Source organism: Scleropages formosus, chromosome 16, assembly GCF_900964775.1.
Source record: "Scleropages formosus chromosome 16, fSclFor1.1, whole genome shotgun sequence".
NCBI lineage: Eukaryota > Metazoa > Chordata > Actinopteri > Osteoglossiformes > Osteoglossidae > Scleropages > Scleropages formosus.
This window is the reverse complement of record NC_041821.1, coordinates 1634184-1658132: the sequence shown is the minus strand read 5'-3', so window position 1 is coordinate 1658132 and position 23949 is coordinate 1634184. Positions and strand designations below refer to the sequence as shown.

The following is a 23949-nucleotide window of genomic DNA, read 5'->3' as shown; positions in this document are numbered from 1 at the left end:
GCACCGATCCGTCTGTCGACCTGCCGCTCCATTTTTCCCTCACTCGTGAACAAGACCCCAAGATACTTAAACTCCTCCACTTGAGGGAGCAACTCCCCCCTAACCCGGAGGGAGCAATCCACCTTTTTCCGACTGAGAACCATGGCCTCGGATTTGGAGGTGCTGATTCTCATCCCCGCCGCTTCGCACTCGGCTGCAAACCTCCCCAGTGCACGCTGCAAGTCTTGACTTGATGAAGCCAACAGGACCACATCGTCCGCAAAAAGCAGAGACGAGATCTCGCGGCCACCAAAACAGACACCCTCCGTTCCCTGACTGCGCCTAGAAATTCTGTCCATAAAAATAATGAACAGAATCGGTGACAAAGGGCAGCCCTGGCGGAGTCCAACATGCACCGGGAACAGGTCTGACTTACTGCCGGCAATGCGAACCAAGCTCCTGCTCCGGTCATACAGGGAACGAACAGCCCGTAGCAACGAGCCCCGAACCCCATAATCCCGAAGCACCCCCCACAGGATGCCACGAGGGACACGGTCGAATGCCTTCTCCAGGTCCACAAAACACATATGGACTGGTTGGGCAAACTCCCACGAACCCTCCAACACCCTAGTGAGGGTATAGAGCTGGTCCAGTGTTCCACGGCCAGGGCGAAAACCGCATTGCTCCTCCTGAATCCGAGGTTCGACTATCGGTCGGATTCTCCTTTCCAGTACCCTGGCATAGACTTTCCCAGGGAGGCTAAGGAGTGTGATCCCCCTGTAGTTGGAACACAATCTCCGGTCCCCCTTCTTAAAAAGAGGGACCACCACCCCGGTCTGCCAGTCCAGAGGCACCGTTCCCGAACTCCACGCGATGCTGCAGAGGCGTGTCAGCCAAGACAGCCCCACAACATCCAGAGACTTGAGAAACTCGGGGCGGATCTCATCCACCCCCGGAGCCTTGCCACCGAGGAGTTTTTTGACTACCTCAGCAACTTCAGCCAGGGTAATGGACGAGTCCCCCTCCGAGTCCCCAGCCTCAGCTTCCTCTACGGAAGGCGTGTCGGAGGGATTGAGGAGATCCTCAAAGTACTCCTTCCACCGCCCGAGAACATCCTCAGCTGAGGTCAGCAGCGCACCACTTCCACTGTAAACAGTGTTCGTGGAACACCGCTTCCCCCCTCTGAGTCGCCGGACGGTTTGCCAGAATCTCTTTGAGGCCGACCGAAAGTCTTCCTCCATGGCCTCACCGAACTCCTCCCAAGCCCGAGTTTTTGCCGCGGCGACTGCCAGAGCCGCGCTCCGTTTGGCCCGTCGGTACCTGTCAGCTGCTTCAGGAGTCCCATGAGCCAGCCAGGCCCGATAGAACTCCTTCTTCAGCTTGACGGCGTCCCTTACTTCCGGTGTCCACCACCGTGTTCGGGGATTGCCGCCGCGACAGGCACCGGAGACCTTATGGCCGCAGCTCCGGACAGCCGCACCGACAATGGAGGAGCGGAACATAGTCCATTCAGACTCAATGTCCCCCACCTCCCTCGGGACCTGGTTGAAGCTCTGTCGGAGGTGGGAGTTGAAGACCTCTCTGACAGGGGCCTCCGCCAAACGTTCCCAACAGACCCTCACTATGCGTTTGGGCCTGCCAGGTCTGTCCAGCTTTTTCCCCCGCCATCGAATCCAACTCACCACCAGGTGGTGATCAGTTGACAGCTCAGCCCCTCTCTTCACCCGAGTGTCCAAGACATATGGCCGAAGGTCAGAAGAAACGACTACAAAGTCGATCATCGACCTCCGACCTAGGGTGTCCTGGTGCCAAGTGCACTGGTGGACACCCTTATGCATGAACATGGTGTTCGTTATGGATAAACCGCGACTAGCACAGAAATCCAATAACAACTCACCGCTCGGGTTCAGATCAGGGAGGCCGTTCCTCCCAATCACGCCCCTCCAGGTATCACTGTCGCTGCCCACGTGGGCGTTAAAGTCCCCCAGTAGAACGACAGAGTCCCCAGTGGGAGCGCTTTCCAGCACGCCCCCCAAGGACTCTAAAAAGGCCGGGTACTCTACACTGCCGCTAGGCGCATAAGCACAAACGACAGTGAGAGACCGTTCCCTGACCCGAAGGCGTAGGGAGATGACCCTCTCATTCACCGGGGTAGACTCCAACACATGGCGGCTGAACTGCGGGGCTATTAATAAGCCCACACCAGCCCGCCGCCTCTCACCTTGGGCAACGCCAGAATAGTGGAGAGTCCACCCTCGATCGAGTAGAGTGGTTCCAGAACCCAAGCTGTGAGTGGAAGTGAGCCCGACTATATCTAGACGGTATCTCTCAACTTCCCGCACCAGCTCAGGCTCCTTCCCCGCCAGTGAGGTGACATTCCAAGTCCCAAAAACCAGAGTTGGCGCCCGAGGTTTGGGTCGGCCGGGCACTCGGCCCCGACCACCGCCCAAATCACAACGCACCGGCCCCTTATGGTTTCTCCGGCAGGTGGTGAGCCCACCGAAGAGCGGCTCCACGTTGTGGCTTCGGGCTGAGCCCGGCCAGGCCCCGTGGGCATAGACCTGGCCACCAGGCGCTCGCATGCGAGCCCCCCCCCCAGGCCTGGCTCCAGGGTGGGGCCCCGGTGACCCCATACCGGGCGGGGTAAACGGACGCCTTGATTTTTTTGTCATAAGGGGTTTTTGAACCGCGCTTTGTCTCGTCTGTCATCCAGGACCTGTCTGCCATGGGAGACCCTACCAGGGGCATGTAGCCCCAGACAACATAGCTCCTGGACTCATTCAGGCACTCAAACCCCTCCACCACGATAAGGTGGCGGTTCACGGAGGAGAAGTAGCACACACATTTACAGAATCAATACTGTAGCACTCTGGGTTCAGATGGGGCACAGGAGGATGCACGGACACTTTTTTTATGAATAAACTCCTCAGACCCCTTTTCCTCAAGGACCTGCACCTCAAGCCAGCCTTTCTCAGCCCTCTAAGCCTGCTTAGCACCTCACTTTCACATTCACTGTGCACCAGGCACTCACCCCATCATAACCCCCTCAGTGGTTGAACAACTAATTCACATTTTGCCTACAATTCTTGGATTATTTACAATGAACATCTTTTCCTACTCACATGACACCTCTCAGGTGGGTTGTTACAGTAATCAAATATTTTTTACCACTTTATCATGCTGCAGATTTGTCCAAATATCAACTTGACCACAGAATTTTTAGTAAAGAGGAAACAGATGAACGTTAACCCCAAAAAAATTACAATGTCTCTGTACTGCCGTTGTTGACCATCACAGTTTCTTCTTTAGAAAGCATGCACAGTTAAAATTTTACTCCAAATATTAAACAACACATTTAAGAATTTTCTGGATCTCAGTTTTATTATTAGAAAATCCTTGAAAGTCTCCAGTAGCAGTCAGAAGCAAACTAAAACACTTGGGAGCAGTGATCTTAATGTATATAAACAGTTGGTGAGCATTCCGAGGGGCAGGAAGAGGCTTAGATAGCTGTTAATGTGCACAAATCAGTGCTCTTTTTTTGTACGTTTGGAACAACAGTGACAGGTGCTGGGGAAGTGGGTCATTGCAGAGCAAACAGCAAATTTATATTTGTCTGACGCTTTTCTCCAAATCACCTTATACTGTTAATGTACCTTCACTTATTAATCTGTTTATACAGCTGGGCAGTTTTAATGGAACAGTTTAGGGTAGATACTTTGCTCTAGGGTACTACAGTTGGAAGTGGAATTCAAACCTGCAGCTGTTGGGTCCAAAGGCAGTGTCATGCTGAATGGAGGAGGCTGGACCCAAGTGCAGGATCGCATATTCTTGACAGTACTCCCCCTCCCCCCCCATTATGGGCAGCTTGTGCTGTCCTGTGATCCCTGAGATGGGGAACTGGCTGATCCGGACTGTGTCTGCGGAAGTTGGTGATGAGGGACGGCTTGAGGATGTCTCATGCCCGCACCCAGCTGCGTTCCTCTGGGCCATACCCTTCCCAGTCCACTAGGTAGTATATGCCCCTCATCGACGCTTGAAGTCCAGAAGGGTGCGGACAGCATAGGCCGGTGCCCCATCCACCTCAACAGGAGGGGCTTTGAGTCCCTTCGGGATGCCTGGAGAAGCGAGGTCCTGTAGGGTCTGAGCAGGGAGACATGGAAAGTGGGGCATATATGTAAGTGTGAGGCAACTGTAACTGCTAGGTGATGGGGTGATGTGTCGAATGATCTTATAGGGTCCGATATAGTGGAAATTGAGTTTCCTAGAGGGAAGCTTGAGGTGGATGTCCTGGGTTGACAACCACTCCCTCTGCCCTGGCTGGAAGATCAGGGTGCAGCGATGTTTGTCAGCCTGCTGTTTGTAGAGGTGTACGCTCTCTTGCAGGTGCTCCTGAACTGCACGCCATATTTCTCACTGCCCCTGAGCCTGGAGTCAATGGCAGGGACATCAGAATAGCTAGGGTGCCATGAGAACAGGGGAGATTGATACCCAAGGAGACACTGGAATGGGGAGAGACCTGTGGAGGAGTGTGAAAGAGTTATGCGCATACTCAGCCCAGGGCAGGAATCACGCCTCCTGGTCTTGGCTGCAGTAGCTCCGGAGGAAGCGGCCAAGGTCCTGATTCAGCTGTTCCACCTGCCTGTTGGCCCTGGGGGTGGTACCAGGAGGTGAGGCTGACGGAGACACCAAGTTTCTGCCAGAATGCCGTCCACACCCTGGTAATGAATTGTGGCCCTCGGACACAATGTCTTCTGGCAATCCAAAGATGCATAAGGTGCTGGAACAGCTGTTCGGCTGTGGCTAGATTAATGGGAAGTTGGGGCAATGGGAGTAGATGGCGGGGCAATGAGAGTAGATGGCAGGCCATGGAGACCTGGTCTGATACCACCAGGATCACGGTGTTGCCAGCGGAGGAATGCAAATCCGTAAGGAAATCTGCTGCTACATGGGACCAGGACTGGGATGGCACTGGGAGCGGTTCCAGCAATCTTGTGGGCTTTTGGTTCGGGGTCTTGGCCTGGGCACATTTGTTGCATGCCTCCTCAAATTCCTGTAGATCCTCACAAAGGGACGGCCACCGGTACCTCTTCTCCAGTAAGGACAGAGTCCGTTGGTTCCTTGGGTGGCCAGCTGCAGGGGCATCGTGTACCCAGTGGAGCAGCTGTGACCGCATCCTCACTGGGGGCGTACTCCTTGTCCTCAGGAGCGTCCGCTGGTCCTGGGTCCTCTTCTTGGGCCCTCTCGAGATCCCCGTGCAAACTGCCACCACACAGGAGCTACAAAGCACAACCTCGGCAGGATGGTCTCTTGACAGGGGCAAGGTCCTTGTTCTATAGCCTGGATAGGGCATAGGCCTTGGTGTTTTTTGAACCTGCGCGATACAAGATGGTAAACCAGAACCTGGTGAAAAAGAGGGCCCAATGGGCTTGTTGCAGGTTTAGACGACAAGCTGTTCTTTGGTATTCCAGATTCCGGTGGTCAGTAAGGACCAAGAACAGGTGAACGGCCCCCTCCAACCAGTGCCTCCATTCCTCTAGCATCAGCTTAATGGCCAGTAGCTCCCTATTTTCAATGTCATAATTGCACTTGGTGGGCAACAACTTACGGGAGAAGTACACACAAGAATGGAGTTTTGCTGGGGTCCCCTGTCTCTGCGAGAGACATGCCCCTACACCCAGGGTTGAGGCATCCGCCTTGGCAACGAATGGCAATGAGGGATCGGGGTGCCTGAGTATTGGCAGTTGTGAACCATTGTTTGAGCTCTTGGAATGCCTCCAGAGTCTCTGGCTGCCTCACAAGCCAGGATCCCTTCCCCTTGAGCAGGGAAGTAAGGGAAGGAGCGATACTACTGCAGCCACAGATGGATCGGTGATAGAAATTCGCAAACCCCAAGAATCTCTGTAGAGCCTTTATGCAAGTCGGATGGGGCTAATCAAGCGCTGCTTGAACTTTAGCTGGGTCCACTGCCACCCCATCTGGGCCCAGAATGAAGCCCAGGACGGCCACATGTTCCTGGTGGAAGAGGCATTTTTCACCCTTTACAAAAAGGCTTTTTTTTTTTTTTTAACAGATAGTAAAGAACCTGATGTACGTGCTCCACATGCTCAGCCATGGATCAGGAGAACACCAATATGTCGTCCAGGTACACAAGGATGCATTTGTTCACCAAGTTCCCCAACACATGGTTCATAAAAGCCTATAAAACAGAGGGAGCATTTGCTAGTCTGAACGGCATCACCAAATACTCATAATGCTCCAGGGTGGTGCTAAAACACAGTCTTCCACTTGTTCCCATCTCTAATGTGAATCAGGTTATGCGTGCTTTGTAGGTCTAACTTGGTGAAAACCTGTGTTCCGTGAACCTGTTCCAATGTCACCGTGATCAAAGGTAAGGGATGGAGTATTTCACCGTTATCCACAATAGTTATACAAGGCTGCAACCCACTGTTCTTACCTACAAATACAGAAGCCTGCAGAGGCCAGCGAGGTGGATGGTCTGATAATGCCTGAGGCCAAAGCCTCAGTCACATATGCCTCCATGGCCCTCTGCATTGGTAGTGACAACGGGTATTCATGGCCTCTTGGGGGGGAGGTCTCTAGTAGGAGATCAGTGGTACAGTCCCATGGCCAGTGTGGAGGCAGGGCTGCCTGCTGCTCGGGCCTTACTGAAGATCTCCACGAGGTCCTTGTACTCCGCCAGCACAGCCAGAGGCTGTGCGGACCCAGGGTTCTTGATGGAGGTGGCTCTACAGGGTAGGAACAAACAGGAGGAGGCACATGTTCTTGCCAAGAAACCAGCTCTCCTGTGCTCCAGGAGAACAGAGGGTCTTGTTGAGCCAGCCAGTTGTACCCTAGGATAATTGGGTTGTCAGGGGATGCAATACGAAAAAAAAACGAGGGCCTCCTTGTGGCAAGCTTCCACCTGAAGCTCTAGTGACTCGGTTCGGAATTCCACTACACCCTTACCCAACAGTTTCCCGTTGAGTGCTCTAATCCGTAATGCTACGTCACAGTCTCGTGTGGGAATGCCACGCAAGCAAAAGAGATGCCCATGAAGCAACTAGCTGCTCGGAGTCTACAAAGGCGTGCGCAGTTATCTGGTTGGCCCCCTCTCCACAAGACAAGACTATCAAAACGGGAAGCTGTGAGGCTGGAAGGAAGGGGTCACTCACCGAGGGTTGGCTGCAGGGGGCTCCTGTGGAGGCAACTGTCAGCAGTCTTACCGGCAGTTGGGTGGTTGAAGATGGCCTTTAATTGACTCTTAAACTGTTCATATGAGGCAGGTGTGCAGTGCCTCCAAACTGCCGTTGCCCAGTCAAGGGTGGGGCCCGTCAGAAGTGACACCAGATAGATTATTCGGCTAGAATCGGTGTGGTAGACTTGCTGCCGACTTGAGAAAACCAGCTCGCGTTGCAGCAAGAACCCTTTGTACTTCTCTCGATTGCCATCAATAGGCTTAGCAAGTCCGGAGTTGGTCACTGGAACAGCACCTGCCGAAGACACAGGTACAGGAGCGGGCGTCATCTTGGTCTCTGGATCTCTCTTCTGTCAGAGCAATATTAAGACCTCCTGGATGGAGTCTGACAGGTGTTGCATCGTCTGCTGATGGGATTCGAGGACTGCTCCTTGAGTGGAGATAACTTGCTGTAGCTGTTCGATTTCTGCTGGGTCCATGTTATAGGTGGAATCTTCTGTCACACTAAACAGAGGAGGCTGGACCCAAGCGCAGGATCGTGTATTCAGTACCAAGGGGCTAGACTTGTTTTCATGGTTAGGGATGGGCGAAAGGTCGGTCAGTCAGCGAATGGAGCAGAGGCAAGGATCTGAAGTCATGGTCGGGGACAAAGCGGGCGCTCGTTGCCAAAGAGATGTGGAGCAGGGCAGGGGAACAGGACCTTGGATGAATACATGAGGAAGGGTTTGAGAGCACAGCCAGGACAGTTGTTCTAATGGGATTCCGCAAGTGGGAGGTGATTGCGTGGTGTTTTTATAGTTAAGTGCTTCGATTAAAGCCAGGTGCTTAAGCAGGGCCAGGTGCTGTTGGTTGAGATGTGGGTGTGGTTGTGACAGGCAGTATTTCTAACCACTACCCTACCAGCTACCCCTACAATGAGCTACTATATTGAACTTCGGCCTCTTTCTTTTAAAGTTCTTCTCAAACATTTTAATATGGCATTATCTTGTTTCACATATGCACAGCGCTGTTTTTCAGCATAAGCCATAAATTAAAAAATGTACAAAATGTCAGAAAAAACTAAAGTCTTGTTTTAGTGAAAATGCACAATAAACGCTCCAATTTGAATTTGATGAGTAACACTTATGCTGCTTCCGGCAGCCCAACTCAGTCTAGATCTTGGACTCCAGCAGTGGTCCAGTCGGTGACTTGCACTCCAGCTTGGTGTTTCACATCGCTAACACCTGATCGCCACACTGTCACTGCAGCAGGTGCTAAGTCTGGTAAACTTTAATCATTTGTTTTTGTTGTACTACTGTGGGGGGTGTGGTGGCGCAGTGGGTTGGACCACAGTCCTGCTCTTCGATGGGTCTGGGGTTCGAGTCCCGCTGGCGGTGCCTTGCGATGGACTGGCGTCCCGTCCTGGGTGTGTCCCCTCCCCCTCCGGCCTTACGCCCTGTGTTACCGGGTTAGGCTCCGGTTCCCCGTATGGGACAAGTGGTTCTGAAAATGTGTGTGTGTGTGTGTGTGTGTGTGTGTGTGTGTGTGTGTGTGTGTGTGTGTGTGTGTGTGTGTGTGTGTGTGTGTGTGTGTATTGCTAATTTATAGATGCAATAATCCTTTAACTAGATTAAGGCTGTAAAGAAACACTTTACATTTAAACATTTACATACAAGAAACATTTAAATGTAGCAGATTGCAGTAAAATACACATATTCAATTATAATGATATTTTGTAAAGCCTAAAGTTTTTTGACGTAGAACTACGTCTTTCTCCTCACTGCGTAGGGGGGGGAGCCTCAACCATCGACTTCTCGCGCACCCGAGATCGCTGTGCAGCATGAGCCCACGTACGTGGATGCAGCGAGCGACCGGAGATGGAAATTTTTGTTTCAAATACATTTGTCATTCCGAGGGGGCGTGGTGGCGTGACAGGTTTGGACAGGTCCCTCTCTTTGGCAGGTCTGGGGTTCGAGTCCTGCTTGGGGTGCCTTGCGACGAACTGGCGTCCCGCCCTGGATGTTTCCTCTCCCTCCTCCAGCCTTGCGCCCTGTGTTGCCGAGTTAGGCTGCGGTTCACCTTGACCCCGCTCGGGACAACAGCTTCAGAGTGTGTGTGTGGTATTGTCATTCTGTGCCTGCATTCAGGCTCTGAACAATGGAAAGACACATGAAGGTGCCACTTTCACTGAGTAGCATTCATTGCCGGAGCCTGCTGATGGAGTATAAGTGTAGTATAGGTGGCATGTAAGCAGTTTGGCAGTGGTAGCAGTGGCCTCATGGTACAAAGACAAGGGAGTCTACCTGCAGAAGTCCACCACCTGGTTGGGGGAGCATGAATAAGAGTGTGTGTTGGACAAGTGTTTCAGAGCATGGAAAAGCTGGTGCAGTGGAGCTCAAGGACACACCACCCTTGGCTGATGAGTTATTGTTTCTTTGCAAAATCTTACGAGCTACGTAACTTAGTAAAACCTGTGCCAGGTCATATGTGTAACATAAGAGCACAACACGTCGGGTAATTTTTTGCAAATGTTTATTCTTATTTAATCTATATAAAAAAATTAGTGCAGCACAGTGGTACTCATGTTTATTACAGTCTGAGTGAAATATTTTGCTCTGTAGTTACTTTTTTCACCAATAAAGTTTATCACGTTGGCTGTCGGTCAGGCCACATATTTTTTTTTTTTATTTGGAAGAACTGCCAATAATGAGAGTTTGTGTTGAATCATGCTGTGAGATGTAATATAACTTCTGAACCTCATACTTTACTTGAATGTGGATAAAGATACAACTAAGGTCAACAAGCACGAGTGGTGATTATTAAACAAAGACAAACAATACAGGAGTCGAAGTGTGAAGCATATCTGAGAATTCAAGTCTTACAAGGTAGTGTGAACCAACATGCATGATTTCTCACAATTAGCAAATACCAGACATGATGTAAAAATGCCGGTTATAATAAACATAAAATATAATAACATAAAGTGTACATGAAACCACTGCTGCAGAGAAAAACAAGACAAAAATGAACCCTAAAAACCATAAAAGCAACCTTAATATGTTGACAATCAATCATGGATTTTTGCTATTGCCAGTGTCTGCATATTTCCTTTGAGCCAATTAGGTTTTATTACTTATTACTGGCGTGTTTATCAGCAGTCGGAGGAGTTCAGGTGCTGTATTCTCCTGCCTGCCAGTTTCCAGAGTAAAGCGGAGTTTTTCTTCAGACAGGGTCTTCTTCTGAACCCAGTCCTCACGCATGCTGCTCCGTCTCTTGGGCATTTAGCAATGGTCCAAAATGAAAGGTTCATAATTTGAAAATGTCAAGATTAAAGACCCACAGCCTCCAGGTGCTGAATGGGAATTCATTTGTAAAAATGATTACAGGTTAAAGGTTACAGGTTACTGTGATGTAGGAATGTACCCATATACATATGTGTGAACTGGCCTTTGTATTTAAATCAGTTACACAAATTACGGAAAAAAAGAAGATTGCAAACATAGTGTATATTAGCGTGCCTCTGTGTGTGTGTGTGTGTGTGTGTGTGTGTGCATGTGTGCTTGCGCATCTGTTTACTAGTACTGCTGTACTCTAGTGAGTAGGAGTGAACCCAGAGACAGTCCAAAAAAGCTGAACACAGACACGAGTGCTGGGGAGTCACCTGTACAGAACACAAAGGAAACAAGAGAAACACAGAGAAAATATTATTACACCGTTATAACTTGTCATGGAAAAAAGCTCAAGTGAAAGACGGCAGAAAAAGCATTCAGCATATTTGGCTGCCTTATTCACTCCAGAAGCACACACACACATTTTCAGAACTGTTTGCCCCTTACGGGGTCATGGGGAACTGGAGCCTACCCGGCAACACAGGGCGTAAGGCCAGAGGGGGAGGGGACACACCCTGGACGGGACGCCAGTCCACCACAAGGCACCCCAAGCAGGACTCGAACCCCAGACCCACCGGAGAGCAGGACTGTGATCCAACCCACTGCACCACCACACCCCTTACTCCAGAAGTATTGATTTTATAACTCAGTCCTGTAGTTGAACTCAGTAATACAATTACTGATAACAAAGAGCTCGATGGGAAGCAATACTGACCAGTAACTGTGATGCTGGAAACAGTGATGGGGAGGTTCACTGAACCATTTTGAACTGCGGTTTGCAAGGTTGTGAGCACCTCAGTTGCACTTGGAACATTTGAACTAGATTTGTTGAACTCCAAGCTGCCCTTTGTCACAATAGATCCCGGGCTATAAAAAGACGAGAAGGAAAAAATAACTTAATTGTGAAATTGTTGTAAACAAGGGATGCACATACACTATTGCTATTATTATTACTGAAACAGCTGATACTCTGCATCTTGAGCAAGTGTACTGCTGCAGCAGTGGTGTTCAGACCTTTACACTTCAAGGAAACTGCGTTGATTCCCACTGATTCAAAGTACTGATCAGTCGTGTGCTGCCTTGTAGGAGTTACTATCTTAAGTGAAGCCAGGGATATGCTTAATAGCAATATGTTACAGAGAAACAACAAACTTTTGAGCCATTCATACATCTTGGTATTGGTATTTTCCTGGATTATTTCAGGGTAGGTAAATTGCTCCATGGTACTGTAGCACTGTGTTTTAAACCTGCAACCTGTAGGTTGCAAATGACGGTCCGTAACCACTGTTCCACCTGCGTTTCACATATGTTCGGAAATTAATATGGACAACAAGAACGTCACACAGTCTAGCTCTCATTTGCTCTAGTGATCAATTCAAACCCTTCAAATGCTGTTTGAGAAGTATGATGAAATTGTGAAGTATGATAATATTCACTTACGTAAAACCAAATATATTGTAATGCAGAAATGAGGCGAATTTCCTACTGTACACTGGTTCGATCTGGAAAAAGAGCCGAGAAAGAACGGACACAAATGAAATTTCTTTGTAAGTTGCCCATAGTTCAGTCAGCCATTATTTCTGTGACTTAAGCATTTTTCCACACAGTACTAGATTATGAAAATGTTTATCAGACATTTTTTCCCAGAGTAGCTTGCGTAACCTCAAAGTTAATTTTGTAGCCGGAAAATGTTCTGATGAATATCATTGAATCAATTTAATCTTACCTGTTTCTTTGTGTTGTTGGCTCTTGCTTGATAGGCCTGAGAAGTTTGGTTTGCAAGATCTGTAGTATAAGTCTCATTGGAGGTAAACACCAACTGAAAGGTAGTCACTGTATTTGGAGCAAGTGTAGTCGTCACTGTAGCTAATGTTGTAATAGTAGAAGTAGTTGTGGTTGTGATGTTTGCAGTTGTATTGGTTGTAGTAGGATTTGTAGGTGCTGTAGTAGTGTTAGATGCAGCTGTCTTTGTGATATTAGATCCCATTGCTGTTGAATTAGTGGATGGGACTGAGGTTGTGGAACCAGATGTAGGCGCGATTGCGGCCGCTCTTGTAGTTGTGGAGCCAGCTGCGCCCGCTGTTGTAGTTGTGGAGCCAGCTGCGCCCGCTGTTGTAGTTGTGGAGCCAGCTGCGCCCGCTGTTGTAGTTGTGGAGCCACTTGTGGCCGCTGTTGTAGTTGTGGAGCCAGCTGCGCCCGCTGTTGTAGTTGTGGAGCCAGCTGCGGCCGCTGTTGTAGTTGTGGAGCCAGCTGCGGCCGCTGTTGTAGTTGTGGAGCCAGCTGCACCCGCTGTTGTAGTTGTGGAGCCAGCTGCGGCCACTGTTGTAGTTGTGGAGCCAGCTGCACCCGCTGTTGTAGTTGTGGAGCCAGCTGCGGCCGCTGTTGTAGTTGTGGAGCCAGCTGCGGCCGCTGTTGTAGTTGTGGAGCCAGCTGCGCCCGCTGTTGTAGTTGTGGAGCCAGCTGCGGCCGCTGTTGTAGTTGTGGAGCCAGCTGCGGCCGCTGTTGTAGTTGTGGAGCCAGCTGCGCCCGCTGTTGTAGTTGTGGAGCCAGCTGCGCCCGCTGTTGTAGTTGTGGAGCCAGCTGCGGCCACTGTTGTAGTTGTGGAGCCAGCTGCGGCCACTGTTGTAGTTGTGGAGCCAGCTGCACCCGCTGTTGTAGTTGTGGAGCCAGCTGCGGCCGCTGTTGTAGTTGTGGAGCCAGCTGCGGCCGCTGTTGTAGTTGTGTTTTGAGCAACTGTAGTTCTAGACACAGCTGCAGCTGTAATAGCAGAATGAGACTCAGTTATACAAGCAGAATGAGTTCTAGCTGTAGTAGAATCAGCTGTAGAGTTTGTAAAACTGAAAGAGCTGAAAAAGCACACAATAAATCACAGTGGGTCCTCTACTTATTAAATTGGGGCTGAAAGTCTGAAAGAAGTGGGCTACAGGGTTCTCAGTTCTGTAGTTCTATTCTGTTAGACTGTTATAATTCTATATAGAGCTACTGATGTGATATTGTCTTGCAAAATTGGTTGTACTGGACTAATTTACCGTAGTTCATAAATTGAGTCTCTGCCTCTCTATCTTTGTTGTTGAAATGCGCTTTTTCTTTTCTCAGTTGTATGTTGCTTTGTAGAAAAGTGTCTGACAGATGAATAAATGTAATGTAAATGTAAGGAGCATAACAGCTCCATGAGATGGAAGGCAGCTGAGTGTTATTTTGTACGGGAATTCTCTCTCTCTTTCTCTCTCTCTCTCTCTCTCTCTCTCTCATAGGCTGAGAAACCAGTCTTGCAGACAGCCCCTACCTCTGTGGAGCCAGGATGCCTCGTGCACGTGCCTGCGCATTCTGAGTGCCCTCACTGGGTATTTGGTACCCGTTGTAAATAAGAAAATAACTGAGGCCGAACCTACAGCGGGCTATTGACAAATTTAAGGCAGTGCTTCTTATTTGTGATTACGATCTGTCGACGAATTGGGTGAAGCTTTGCCGTGCAATTTGACTGGTTATGAAAGAATGAATACAAAATCCTTGTCAAAAAGTTTGTGAAGATCAAAAGTTTGTTACTCAAAAGTTCATTAGTCGGGGACCCACTGTTTTACAATGAAAGGACGACTACATGCACCACTGACGAATGATCTGAATGTGCTGTTGCTCTATGAATACATCTTACCAAGCAGACATATCATGGACAGAGCGGTCTTCCAGTCCATACTTGCCAATGTATTAGCACCTGAAAAGGAAACGTGTTGTGAGACGTATGGAAATGACCATGCGGATGTGCACTCACTCTTGATGATAAAAATAGACAAGAATAGTTAACATTACAGAGCTTCAGCTATATTTTATATATTTTGATACTTGTTAGTGTACAGCGGCTCCTCAGCTTACAAACAGTTGGGACCACACGTTTGTTTGTAACCCCACCGTCACTTTTACCACTGATGAACAAGTAATAAAAGCCTAATAATCCAGATTTCCCTCCATTTATTCATTGGTCAGGTTCTATAAAAATTTCAGACATAACCAGAAGAAACTAGAAGTCACGATATCCCATTGTCTCCGTCCCTGTGTTTACAGTGACATCTCTCACTATTTAATCGAGCTGTTCAAAACCCACTGATTGTATTAATTGCCTTTGCTATTGCTAAAAACGTTATTTCACTGAGTTGGAAACTACACACACAGTGTGTTACACAGCGCTACAGTCGTTTTACAGAGTACTTTTCAGTGAGAAAAAGTCAGAATCTGCTGAAAACGAAGGTATACGCTTTGAAGAAAGATGGGACCCATTCATTGCCAGAGATAAATGAGGCCTGACATACAGTATATTGTGTATTACAAATGCATGTTAGATTATATCCTTCATATCTTTTTGCAGGAGCCGCTATGACTCATTCCTCATTATCTTTACTTGCAACGGTTACTACTGTAAATATAAACATCTTAAATGTATAAACAGTGAGAGAATTACACAGTTTTACCGTAAGATATCTCTCTTAAACTATTACATATATTTTGCCCAGTTATTTTCTTCTTGTGATATTCTTTTGCTTCTATCTCTCCCATGTTACTTTCTGTTCTTTTCAGTTAAGTTTTTGTGTATACTTTTCTATATTGTTTTCTTTCATGCAAATTAAAAAATCTCCAGTACCAAGAACACGAGACACAAGCTGAGAACACTGCGGAAGTGAATTTAGTTAACGCTCTCCTGTTCTGTTTAGGCACTGGTATCTATCCGCACAGCAGGTCAACAGTTGTTGTTTGTTCCATCTCAGAGAGAAAACCTTGAAAATGTTCCTGTCTTTCAAGATCAATAGCCACTATCATAAGGAGCCACTGTGTCATCTTCGCTGTGGTTGCGCTGTACCCAGGAAAGGCATGAATTATCATCATAAATACAGTAGAAAAACCAGGGAAATCCTGAAGAGCCCCATGTACAGTAAAACAACATCTGGGCATTCAAAGTGCTCGTGACCAAGATTCGGAATAGGGAACGGATTTCAGAAATTACACTGTCCATACAAAATAAATTACTAAATGTCATTCCGAAAACTTCATATCTACAAGAGTAGCAGAGAACTTCTCTGCAAGCTATTGTTCTGTCTTACTCCATTTGTTAAGTGACATTGCAAGACATCCATGACTACATTATTAAAACCCCCAGTTCTTGGTCTTTCTAAAAATATTGTGGCAAAATAACCACGCGCTGAGACTCAATGTCACCCCGAGATGAAAGTTTTTTTTGTCCAGAGACCTGAGATGGACTCATCTGCAAATTCTGCAGGAGCTGCTGCAAGAATGACGACAATGATGCTCTAAAGACACATCCACTGATGTCCCCTTGGTTTGCTCCTGAGAAGTAGCACTTTTCGAGCGTTAAGCACCGAGAAGGACCCCCACCTGACCAAGCGCGACAGACGAGGCACATCACGGGACGCCATCAACGCCCAAAACAAGTGTGACATCAACCACTGCCACTGGCTCTTAACGTAGGGTTACTCAAAAGTTTGTCAATAAGGTGACAATGAGGCAGACACGTCATACTAGGTAATTTTCTACATTCACACGAACTGAAGCCTAAATGCAAATTTAAAACAAGCTAACCGTTATGGAGAATTTGAGAAGTTTTGAGAAAACTTGAGGAAAGTAGTTGAAGAGTTAGTGAAAACAGCGAAGATTCCTCAGTCACCCACTGGCCGTCTGGAAGCAAGTGTAACAAAGTAAAAAAGTTTACTTAGTTCTCCAGAGATGTGTCTGTGCTGAGTGGTGCTGGCAGTGATGGGAAGGTCCTCTACACGTCCTCAACTGCCTTAGGGATGAAAGAGGACAATATTTATAACAAAGTGCCCACAAATGCTTCCACCCCTTCACCCAACTGCCAATAGCAAGCGGACAGTGCATTTTTTAGGCTCTGCGGAACTTGTAGAGCAAGTCGTCTCCTCCACCCACACGTCCACACTGATGCCACGCTGAGCTGGAAACGAGATGCCAGGAACAGGCGGGAATGTAGAACAGGACCGTTCTTCTTTTCCGTTCCCATCTCGTGTGTCTCACAATGCGGCGAAGAGCTCGATAGCTGTAAACGAGGTAAATGTTCAGCGTGAGCAAGCTCTGTTCAGCACACCTTCGTCAGACATGTGCATTAAAGAAAAGTCTAGAAAAGAGTAGGAAAACAGCTTTCCCCACCTTCTAACCGTAGGATGCGTGGAACGAATTTTTAAAATGAATTATCCATCAGTCGCGCAAACGGGGTCCTGTTTTTTGGTTTTTCATTGTAAATGTGCCGTGGTCACCAAAGGTACAAGAATTTTGTTGTATGTGCTTGAGGCTAAACCACATACCTTTGCATGGAATCTTATTTGTTCACTCTGGCAAATCTCAGGTGACCTCGGTTGTTTGCTCTGAATTTTTAGTGCTGTGTACTTTGTGTATTGAGATGTGAGGAAACAGTTTTTTACTTTATTTTCTGTAAAGCCACAGGAAGGAGACAACAGGTAGCCCTATTTAAAAGGTACAAGGGTAGGGTTCTCTCCGGGGGCAACGAATCTGAGAATTGGGTTGATCCTCTCTGAATGAGCTACTCTTGTGAGACTTTCATAAAAATGAGCACTGGTAAATATTTTGAAGGTTTCTTTTAATAAAAACTGCAGCATCTTCCACGTGAGGAAAAAAGTAAATATTTCACCAGGTGAAACTACCTGTTCCTCATGCATGTTAAGGTAAAACAGTCTTCAAGACTCGGAGAAAAGGGAGTGTGTGTGTGTGTGTGTGTGTGTGTGTGTGTGTGTGTAGGAGGGCTGGGTGTTTCATTCCCTGGATTTTCTTTTTGAGAATTAATTTTCTCTTTCACAGAAGTGCTCTCTTACTTGCAGATTTTATAAAATAAAAATTAAATAAAGTCATAGACAAACAGTATATACTGGTAATCATATACTGGAGGTATGTATGTATATATACAGTACATATATGCATAAACATTTAAATGTAAAACATAAATTAACATATATATACAGATAGACTCATGTGAAAATGAATGAAGAGGACAGTGAAGATGATTAGACAGACTGTGACTGGTTCTGACAGTCAGTTGGACTCTGGTGTCCATTACATGACAGAGCGCTGGCTTCTCAGTCAAAGTGGTTGTCTGAGTGAAACGTTACAGAGCACATGAACTACAAAATGGAATATAGAACAAGAAATGCACTGTATATGACATAACACAAAATTATCCAGGGAAGTGTAGATGGGAAAACAAAAAATAAAAACAATTAAACGGAATAAAAAGTAAAATTAGTCGAGAACCTCAGTGACACATTCAGGATGTGTCAAAAACATAACAAAGAAACATACTGGACGGCGGAACGTTTATTACAGAGGCGCCTTCATTGATCCCCTAAGGGATACTGTATTTAAAGTAGTTATATACATTTACTTATTTATCACATGCTGGGTCTGGGGTTCGAGTCCTGCTTGGAGTGCCTTGCGACAGACTGGCGTCCCGTCCCGGGTGTGTCCCCTCCCCCTCCGGCCCTGTGCCCTGTGTTGCCGGGTGGGCTCCGGTTCCCCGCGACCCCGTATGGGACAAGTGAGTCAGAAAGTGTGTGTGTGCGTCTGTCTGTCTGTCTGTGTGTGTCTTTCCAATATACCTCAGTATCAAAAAGGGCCTGGTATGCTTATGATAACATCTAAAAAGAAAGATCTAATTCACTAAACATAAAGCTTAATGCGTGGAACCCTATTGTTCAAATAAGAAAGAAACGAGCGTAGTTCTGCCTCTGATCTGGCCCAATGGGTTCTCCAGTGGCGCTCAGACATGCCAACCTTTTCACGGATGGATATTTATCCTAAAATGAAGACCTGTCTGTTTGTTGTCACATAGGGTAATTTTAGAGACCTTATTTGTGTTGGTTGCAATGCCATGGTGACAAGGGACACCTGGGCACACCCCCATTGTGATCACCTCCGCAAAGTGACAGGCAGGATCAACTGCCTCGCCACGAATGTGACGTCTCTCCTACTATGTCCTCGAAACTTATTACGTTACATGTATCTTATATTACACCGGTGTCCAAAGAATCATCAGACCTAATTGTAGTTTGTTCAGTCATCTTCATTGTTCTATTTAATCATTGCCGCTCGACCCTATCAGTTTCTTATCTATTTGTTTGTTCTACCAGTGATTTTACACGCTACGGAAGGTCCGTGGCTGACACGCATTTGTGTTACTTTAGTGTTTACATGTAAAAAAAAAAGGAATATATATATATGGAAGAGAGAGGAGCTAGAAAAGATGTGGAAGGTGAAGGCAACAGTGGTCCCCGTGGTAATCGGAACACTTGGGGCCGTGACCCCTAAGCTGGGAGAGTGGCGCCGGCAGATCCCGGGAACAACATCCGAGATCTCTGTCCAGAAGAGCGCGGTCCTAGGAACAGCTGAGATACTGCGCAGAACCCTCAAGCTCCCAGGCCTCTGGTAGAGGACCCGAGCTTGAAGGAGTAAGATCGCCCGCAAAAAAGGGGGGCGAGTGGGGAATTTTTAATTTTTTATATATATATATATGCATACATACATACATACATACATACCTTCACATATGTGTATGTGTGTATATATATATATATATTCTTTATTTTGTATTTTGTATTTATGTATGTATAGAATACATATATTCTTTTTTACACATATATACTATATATAGTAGTGTGCAAAAGTTTTTGGCACTTGGGGAAAAAAAGCTGTAAAGTGAAAAAGCTTCCAAATATAATGCGCTTAACTAATAAACTTCTTACAAAGCTTAGTGATCATCCATCGTCAACAATCACTTGTCCCGAGTGGCATTGTGGTGCGTCTGGGGTTCGAGTCCCAAAGGGGGTACTTTGTGATGGACTGGTGTCCTGTCCTGGGTGTGTCCCTTCCCTCTCCAGCCTTGCACCCTGTGTTGCTGGGTTAAGCCCCGGTTTGCCGCAACCCTGCTCAGGTCAAATGGTCTCATACTGTGTGCGTGTATATACTTTCTTTCTTCAACGATATGCAAAACCCTTACTGTAACACTTCACCTTTTTGCAAAAGGAATGCTCAGAAATCTAAAAAATGCACTTTCTCATCGACACTGACGCAGAAGACATTAAATAACCGTCTAAAACGGACAAATATTGTTGTGAAACATCTAAGTGCCTAAGACTTATGCACTGTCCTGTATATACAGTATGTGCTATATGCACATCCAAAAGCTGTGTGGGCCCAGTGCAAACTGCACACACTCGTAACACACGTTCACTCTCCTGATCGCTTCTGTACCCTCAGCCGCCAGTGATGAAGTACAGTGCAAGACAGTGCTCACCTGCCTGAACTTTACTACACTGTATGAGGAAAGTGAAGAGTACTCTTATTCTAACACGGGTGAAATTGAAAAAGAAATCAAATTATAACGGGATGTTAATGACCTGTGACTCTCCTGCATTGAATGTTGAATGTTTTCTCTGAAAAATTAATCTGCGGGACCTGCTGTGGTGGAAATAAAAGTTTCCTGAGCTGTAAAGGTCCACAGAACTTACAGAAGATTTCAATACACGGGACCATCTGAATTAGCTAGAGAAGCGGTTGCAGTAGCAGGTGGAGCTGCAGTTGTAATATTCACTGAAGATGTGTGTGAGGTGACTGTAGGAAAGATAAGAGTAAAAGAGAATAAATGAGCCAGTAGGGAAAAGAGGTCATCACACAGTTGTACCATAACTGAGAGGCGTCAACTACCCCCCATCCCTCCTACACACATACACATCCACAACGCCAACAACATCAGAGACCACAGACTACCTCCGCATACCTTGCACACACAAATACACATCCCCTTTCAGCTGGAAATAGACCCAATCTACCGCTGCAGGACTTTGCACATGTACGACTTCCATGTTTACATTGAGCACTGCACGCTTTATATACGTATATAACTTCGTATCTTGGATTTTTGCACTAATAGGCATTTCTGGAAGTTTGTGATTTACGCCTTGTGTTTTTATTTCCTTATGTCCTTAGAATTTATGTCATAGGCTGCTGAGAGGATTCACAGAGTAAGAATCTCGTTGTATGGTGTAACGAACTGTTTACTGTACACGACAATAAACTCTTGAATCTTGAATCTTGAACTAATGGCAATCAAAGAAGGCAGACAATATGAGGGCCACATCTGGCTGCAGCGTTTATTCCAGACATACTGCATATACAGCCACGGCCCATATGAATGAATGAAAAACACATTATTCCTTATAACACTGTCAAGAAGAGGGAATGGAATGAGTAGGAAGAATCATGAATGGTGACAGTGATGGAGTTAAGAACAATGGAAATGTTCAGTGTGTTGTTTTCAGCTGCAGTTTTCAAGACTGTTGCTTCTAAGACCTACGAACTGTGTTCTGGAACATGTGTTCCGTTGAAGTCCAGACACCATTGGTCACAACGGACCCATTTCTATAAAACAACAGCAAACAATTGGATCGTCATGTAACATTCGCAGACAGCGAACGTACATAAGCACTTGATACACTTTTAAGACACATTTACATTCTTCATCAGCTGTGACTCCTGAGGTACATGATGTTTCGCCTAGCTGAATGAAAAAATGATGTCTGACAAGACAAGGATGGAGAAGCCTATTTGTTCGCAGGTTCAGTCTGCCTGGGCCCATACTGAATTTAATCTTGTTTTGTCTGAAAAACGTCAATTTTTCACGTATTCAGGTTACAAATAAAATAGTTCTCGAAAGAGTAAAAACCACAGAACTTAAAAATGACTTCTGTGGTGGATTTCTCATTTCAAAACACACTTGAGTAACTAAACCTTTTCACACACCATGCTAGAATACATATATAATCTTTGCAGAAACTTTTGATACTTAGCACCTGACGCAGTTATTTTCTGTAGTCAGTAGCTGTAAAAAGGGTCTGAAATCTCACCTTTTCCAGACTCACTTCACCCATGATCACTTAAGTTCATGCAAGGTGTAAATGCTCATGCACCATAACTTTGCGATCACGTCCAGATAAGCCTTTTCACAGCTACTCCTGTAATGTAACGTAAATGTTTATATGTATCTCAAAAAAAAAAAAAAATTTAATTACTTGGAAGGCATTCAGTTGTCATGTTGAGTATGGAGGATTAGGAGAGCAGACTCAGTTGCTGATGTTTACTCAACACTTTGTATCACACGGAATTGCACCCAATACACAAAGCAGAACAGTCAGCCTCGGAAGATAAGTGAGGAGAACATCTCTCAGTTGAAAGTTCCGTGGCCAAGTGCGTCGGAAATGGTGCTTTATACTGTAACGACCTGCATTACTGTGTTTAGGCGGGAAGATGTGTTTCGTGTAAATAGTTGCATTGTGGGTAACTTGTAAATAACTTGTGCAACCAGTGGGGGCACTTCTGGGAGAAATGATGGGGTAACTGTGTCTGCCAGCACATTGGGAGAGAGTCTGAGAGCAGTAAGTAGGTGGGGAAGGCTAGCTTGAGGTGCAGGTTCTGGAAGAACTGAGGTCCTCCTACCAAGAGCATTATTTCCCTGGTGCCACTGTGTCCTTTGGCCGTGCCTGGTATACCTCCGAAGGGAGGCGCCCAGGGGGCATCCTTGTCGGATGCCTGAACCACCTTAGTGGTGGTGAGAAGTTCAGATATCTGGGAGGAGCTCAGAGTAGAGCCGCTACTCCTCCGCATTGAAGGAGCCAGCTGAGGTGGTTTGGGCATTGTAAACTAGTTTGGAAAAAATTGTCTCCAAAATAAATAAATGTACATTTCAGCATGTCACGCTGCTCAGCTATCAGGAGGCGTGCAAAATCCACTTTCTGTCCTCGAAAACGCAAAGAATCATAATCCAAAGTATGGGTATTAAATGAAACTTCTCATGACATCAGAAACTCCTTTCCTTCATTATAATTTATTTGCAGGTTTTATTCTGTTGTTTTATTGTGCTCCAGGGCTGAGGGTTCAACTGTGTGTTTAAATCCAGTCTGTATTATATCAGTTTGTATTAAAAGCCTCAGATAACTGAGTAAATGTAATGACTGTACTTGCTTGTTACCCTTTCTGATGTTTCATTTACATTAAATGAACAGTAAATGAAATCACACCATGACATTTCTAATGATGCTGCCTTTTAAGAGAATTCCATGTGTTTAGCACTGATTTTAAACTGAATGGGAAAGCTTTACCTTTTCACTATTTCAGTATCTTTTATACTTAAATTTTTCCAAATGTTTCCACCCTTGCACCTAACTGCTGATAGAAAGTGGCTGGCACAATGTTTGGGATCTGTGGAACTTGAAGAGCAAGTTGTCTCCTTCACCCACACATCCACAGTGATGCCGAGGACCGTTCTTCTTTTCCATTCCCATCTCGTGTGTCTCACAATGTGGCGAAGAGCTCGATAGCTGTGCGCCTCGAAATGATGTTTACCCTCTGAAAGTGATCTCGCCGAGAGCAGCTTGTCTTCCGTTCCGTCCTTATGGAGCACATGCAAACACAAGCTTCAACACAAGTGCATAAACCATGTGACAAAGTAAACGAGGTAAATGTTCAGCGTGAGCGAGCTCTGTTCAGCACACCTTCGTCAGACATGTGCATTAAAGAAAAGTTTAGAAAAGAGTACGAAAACAGCTCTTCCCACTTTCTAACCGTAGGATGCATGGAATGGAGTTTAACTTTCAGATGAATTATCACAAATGTATTTTTTTCTTTTGTCATTATTTGTAAAGGTGTTGGGGTCACAAAGGGTACGAAAACATTGGCGTATGAATCTGAGACAAAACTGCATACTTCTACATAACGTCTAATTTGCATTGTGTGCAGTGTACTTTCTGTGCAAAAACAATTCTTTGTTTACTGCTCAAACAAAGGCGACAGGTGGGAAGCAACAGCTAAGTCTATTTGAAAGGTACAATGGCAGGACTCCATCGGAGGAGATTCAGCTTGACTGTCAGGCTCATCCAGTCAGACCAACATTACTTTCTGAGCTTGTCACATGTCATGCAACTGGTATGAAACGCAGACATTTCTTTCTATAAAAACCTCCAGTGTCCTCCCAGCTAACAATTAAAAGCAATATGTCAAGTGAAGCGACCTCTTCCTCATACCTGTGAATATAAAACAGTCTTTAAGACTGCTATAGGGCTGCGTGTGTGTGTGTGTGTGGTGCAGAGCCAGGCATGTGATTCGTGCCACTTTCGTTTCGTGTTTTTTCTTATTTTCTTCCTTCCACAGTGATAGGAATGTTGCAGGACATTTCCCCATAACTAACCTCTTTTATCTCCAAGATAATCAACTCTTCACTCTCCTCTGGTTGCATCCCATCTGCCTTCAAAACTGTCTCATCTCAGTGCTGATAAAGAAACCTTCCTTCATGGGTATCAGTCTAGATTCAAAGGTGGACATTTCATC

The 23949-nt window shown here is 46.3% G+C and overlaps 1 protein-coding gene across 1 annotated transcript; it reads right to left on the bottom strand.

The window, feature by feature from the left end:
• Positions 1-9827: 9827 nt before the first annotated feature.
• Positions 9828-16323, bottom strand: LOC108924347 (mucin-22-like). The gene is made up of 6 exons (XM_029259022.1): positions 16259-16323; positions 14195-14254; positions 12269-13299; positions 11983-12044; positions 11258-11409; positions 9828-10814 (listed from the first exon to the last, which is right to left on the bottom strand). The coding sequence occupies exons 2-6, from the start codon at positions 14232-14234 to the stop codon at positions 10729-10731; spliced, it is 1371 nt and encodes a 456-aa protein (XP_029114855.1). The 5' UTR covers positions 14235-14254; positions 16259-16323; the 3' UTR covers positions 9828-10728.
• Positions 16324-23949: the final 7626 nt, after the last annotated feature.